Here is a 5127-nt window from a genome sequence, read left to right on the forward strand (position 1 = left end):
CGAAGATGATTTCATTTTAGTTTATTTTTGATTTTGGCCAGCGGTTATAAAACCAGAATTTTCCTTTCCTTTATTGTGGTGCACTGTCGCCCATTCTAACTAACACCCAAATCAGTCAGATCATGTAATGTGACTGTTGTATAGAGTCTCCTGCCGGCCTTGCTCGATACTAAAAAACAAGTTAAAACCACAACGAGCTGCGGATGACACACTGTTCCCCAAGCGCTTTCCGTGTGTGCGAGATGTGGCAAACACGGACAAATATAGGTTAGTTTTTGCTATGGAAAAATCACATCCCTGTTAAATGTCTTGGTGAGTTTTCACTAAACACAGTCAGTTATATCTTTAGTGAACATCAACAGTTTGAAATGTAGCCTAATCGAATGCTAGTCTGTGCATTCTGTGACAGCATCCTACTGTATAAACCTGCCACTGTCTGTCATCTTCTGTTTATCAAACAACAAAAGAAAAGGAGAGAATTAATCACTGCTCTTCATGGAATATTGTTTATGACTTAGTTATGAATCAGTTTATGTTTAAAGGGGTCATATGATGCGATTTCAAATTTTCCTTTCTCTGTGGAGTGTTACAAGCTCTTGGTGCATGAAGAAGATCTGTAAAGTTGCAAAGACTAAAGTCTCAAATCCAAAGAGATATTCTTCAAAGTTAAGACTGCCATGTCCCCCTAAAACGGTTCATTCAAACACGCCCCAAATATTTGCGTAATGCCGCCCAAATGTTCACACAAAGAAAGAAGGTGTGGTTCAGTAAGCGCAGTTAGTGTTGAAGCACCCATGTCAGGGAGATGCTGTGTGTATCTAGGCGAAAGCAAAATCACTTTATTTGGCCTTCCGAAAGTAGACACATTTAGGAATCTTTAAGATTACTTACAACAGAACAGCAATACATTTTATGGACGACCGTTTCGTGAACCTAGGAGACTAGGTCATTCTGACTTTGCTAAGACAATCTGGCGCTTCTAAATCAGCTACTGTAAGTATGTTTTGTTTTTAGTTTAAGTATTTGCTATTGAATGTTCAAATGCGGAGTTTTACACATTGTGTGTGAGAGAGAGAGAGAGAGAGACAAACAGTGGAGTCTTCTGTCTTAACCGTCCGTGGCTTGTGTTCTGCAAACACATAGGAGCTTCATCACTGTGTCTGTCACTCAACTCTGCTCCCCTTTCGGGCTTGAACTGATGGTAAAACTAAGGACATTATTAACTGTCTTTATATTTATTTTGAAAGATAAAGCTCGTGATTATGGAAAAAGGCGTTACATTTCCGATGAGAGCTTGCAGTGTTCGGCCAATCACAATGCACTGTGTCAGTTGGCCAATCAGAGCAGACTGCTCTTGTCAGAAGGAGGGACTTTGTAGAAAATGACACGTTTGAGAGAAGCGGGGCATAGAGGACCTACAATAATGTACAGTATTTGAAAAAGAATGTGTTTTTTGAACATTAAAGCATGTCAACATATTCTGTCATCATATTCAAAATAATGATCTTTAAAAAAAAGCATCATATGACAAATTTTATTTTTATGGTGATTTCTTTTATGTGGTGTATTTTTTGATTTGATTTATTTTTTCATTTTATTGATTGCTATTATTTTTTTTTTTTTCTGTTGTAATTGCCTTTTCTTTTGTAATTATCTTCCTTTTTTGTATTACTGACTTTTTAACTCACTGTGTTAGTTGACAGTGGAGCTGCTCTGAAAGAATAGGTTAAGGGGGTTGGGGAGCATTTTGGGATTTTTAATTTATATGAACGCACAGGCAGCCCCCAGAAGTCTAGGATCGGCTCTGCATTCACGACACATGTGAATTTACAAAAAATAATGTCTTACAATAAATACATGTTTTTATAACTTAAAATGTACCTCTGTATTCAAAAAGATGGCTACCCTGGATGGGTCTCCGCCAAACTCTGAAGTTCTTCTTCTCCATGACCACCTCCCAGCCTGGATCCACATGCACAGCTGTCTTTGGGTTCACGTTCTGGCTTCTCACCGACTCCAGTGCCTGCAGCTCCCACGCACACTTAAGCACAAGTTCAGACAAGTTGCTTTAACCACAATAATGCACAAATATGAAGCTAAAATCATACCAAATGCGTTTAAAACATGTTTAAATAACATTTAGTTAAAGGGATACTCCATCCCAAAATGAACAAGAAAGAGACAGTCACACGTTTGACACTTTTATTTATTTGGCAGTCTATGGGACAGTCACAAGCCTCCCGGTTTTCATCCAAAATATCTTAAATTGTGTTCCGAAGACGAACAAAGCTTTTACAGGTTTGGATCGACATGGGGGTAAGTGATTAATGACAAAATTTTCATTTTGGGATGGAGTATCCCTTTAATGCACTGATAGGTGAAGTATGCCAAAAAAAGGAAGTGTGATTATCAGATAATGGTGGTGTCTTATTTTCAAAATTACAGACAGCACCACATAAACAGTCCAGAAGTGAGGGAAGTACCTTCTCAGCTCATCATCTCCAATCTTCTGGTCTTCCCACATGAAGACCCCAGCCAGTGCTGCTATGAGTTTTCCAGTGGGGGCGTGTTTGCTCTGCAGGCGCCGCCATATGCTGCCCACGAGTGTCCACCTGCTCCTCTCGGAGTACAGGTTTGAGTACAGCTCTCGGATCTGAAGGGCCCTTCTCAGCCTTTGGCCCGTCACAAAACTACAATGGTTGGCGAATATAGACAACAGTCTTTCCTTCTTTTTGTCGGAGGCCAGCTTGTTCGTTCCCCTTCCTGCTTTTTGGAGCCATGACATCAGCAGGCCCACGCGCTCACCCAGCCACGACAAACGCCACGATTTGCTATCTATCGCACCACTTTGTTTAAAAGTGCTAAAGCTTTGCAATCGGACAGCTCTGGCCCCTATACTGCACACGGGCCGATGCTGGACGGAGGGGAACATCTTTGTTTCTAGAACCACGACTCGATGATTTCTAGATCTGACTTTGAGGTGGATTTTAATGCGCCCTAAATTAGCTAAAAAACAAAGATTTACTATACAAATGAGTTCCCATGTATTGATTAGACTGAGACAAGTGCAACGCAATGTCAAGTTGACATGCACTAGCGATTATCTTGCAAAATAGTTAACGACAAGTTTAATGGAAGAACTTTAATGGAAAGCTAAAATGCATGAGAGCATAATCATTTTTTTTCGTATTCTAGTCTAATATTATGAGACGCTATCAGTAATTTTCTAGATAAACAAACAGTTCGACATTTGCGAACAACTGCTTTAACAGATCAACTGACTAACGTTAGCTAGCCGCCATTCAATGACATGCGACCGCGAGCAAACTGCGATTAAATCAACGAAAACAACTCGAATATTTTCAACGGTATGTCATACCCTGTATTTTATGACAGCTAAACTGATTTTCGTATTCCTATCGTTTAAATAATCTTACTGTTATCCTCCTTCGTTAGCTCCATGCCCTCACACACCTCTCTAGTGGAGAGCGAAACGAGTTGCGTCCAACGTGACTATTGGCCACGCCCTTCTTAGTTTTTACGAGATTCTATTGGCTGTCTCTTACGTCGAGGATGCGCCTCTCATTCTAATAGGGTATTAAGTCTGTCTGTCTTCATTGGATCAACAAGCAAGTTCACATGCCTCACCTTAAGTCAACCCATGGTAAAGGTCCTCTACAAGCAGTACCGTCGCAAGGGCCTCGTGCCTCTAGAGGACCTCGCTTCTGCCCTGCATTTTATGTCGTTTATGTCTTATTTTTATTAACGTTTTTCCACCCATTTTGTCCTTTGAAAGAATAAAATAGTCATAGCTCTTATACAAAGACAGTATAAAACTCTATGTATAAGAATGAGTAAGGCTGTTTGTTGTTAGGATGACAAAAAGTTTTAAAAGTTTAACGTTTAGGCTGGTCTAGAGCCCTGCATTTCACCCCGACTTTTTTACGCCCCTCGGGCCAGGCTTCGGGCCAATTTTCTCATCATAGTTCAGACGCGGGCCGGGCCTCAGGCCTTGTTTAGGCTTCTCGTTATTTTTATATTTTACACATCCATCAATTATTGATGAAAAAATTGCCTCGCTGGTGGAAACAACATGAGACCGTGCTACTGCGACTGTCAAGAGCGGCTGGACGGTGTTTATTGTCCCGCAGCAGCAGCGCAGCTGAAGCGTTCTGCGTTCAAATGCACGCAATAGGCTTAAGCTTGCCGCAAAGCATTGGCAAAAGTAATTACCATAAATGAGTGAGGAGGAAATAGAAAGGAGATATTTGAATTATTTGTTTCTGAGTCAGTGTCACAAGGATGAAGTTGCCGATCCTGACTCGCCATCTCTTCATTAGACGTGCCTTTAGAGAGAAGTGCATCTTTACGGATTATGATTATAATGAAAGAGATTTTGTTTTTGATTTGTTATATTTATACAAAAATTGTGTATAAAAACAGAATGCAATGATGTGGAAGTTTCAAATTTCTATTTTTTATTCAGAATACAACACCTGTTCAAGACAAACTGAGAAAAAATGTATCATTTTCTTTATTTTTATAAAAATAACGTTGATTTTTAAATTTCATGGCATCAAATAAAATCTCAAAACAGTTGGGAGAGAAGGCCATTTTTACCACTGTGTGGCATCCCCTGCAAACGTGCTGGGGACTGAGGCGTCTCCATGTCCTGCAGAGCGCGCTTTAGCTTGCACTCCCATTACAAACTGTTGGATATAGTGCACATTTAGGCTAATACTGGCTTCTAGTTGCTCAAACTGTTTTAGGTCTTCTTTGTTGCATCTTCCAGTCTTTTTGATGATGGCCAAATGTTTTCTATGGTGAAAGATGTGGACTGGCAGCTTGGCCATTTCAGTACCAAAAATCTTATCTTCTACAAAAGCCAAAAGGTTTGTTGTAATTGATGCATTAAATTGGTCTGGTATTGTAAATGTTGGAAAATCAAGGTCTTACCTGACAGAGACGGAATTCTGGATAGGGAGCATATTAGCGGTTTTGGGAGAACTTGGATATACAAGACTCGCGCCTAATGCTGCTAACTGTCGGACACGGACTGTCAAGAGCGTCCTTGACGTTGGTTTCATGGTCCAACAGCTTGTCAGCGCAGCTATTAAGATGTTCTGC

At 40.4% G+C, this 5127-nt stretch overlaps 1 protein-coding gene across 1 annotated transcript in view; it reads right to left on the bottom strand.

The window, feature by feature from the left end:
* stard7 (StAR-related lipid transfer (START) domain containing 7) overlaps positions 1 to 3502 on the bottom strand; it is a 10117-nt gene extending 6615 nt beyond the window's left edge. The window contains exons 1-2 of the mRNA XM_042732344.1: positions 2484 to 3502; positions 1882 to 2042 (exon numbers count right to left, since the gene is read on the bottom strand). Coding sequence (XP_042588278.1) covers positions 1882 to 2042; positions 2484 to 2932 — 610 coding nt within the window. The 5' untranslated portion in view covers positions 2933 to 3502. The remainder of the gene's footprint in view (positions 1 to 1881; positions 2043 to 2483) is intronic.
* Positions 3503 to 5127: the final 1625 nt, after the last annotated feature.

Source organism: Cyprinus carpio, chromosome B10, assembly GCF_018340385.1.
Source record: "Cyprinus carpio isolate SPL01 chromosome B10, ASM1834038v1, whole genome shotgun sequence".
Lineage (NCBI taxonomy): Eukaryota > Metazoa > Chordata > Actinopteri > Cypriniformes > Cyprinidae > Cyprinus > Cyprinus carpio.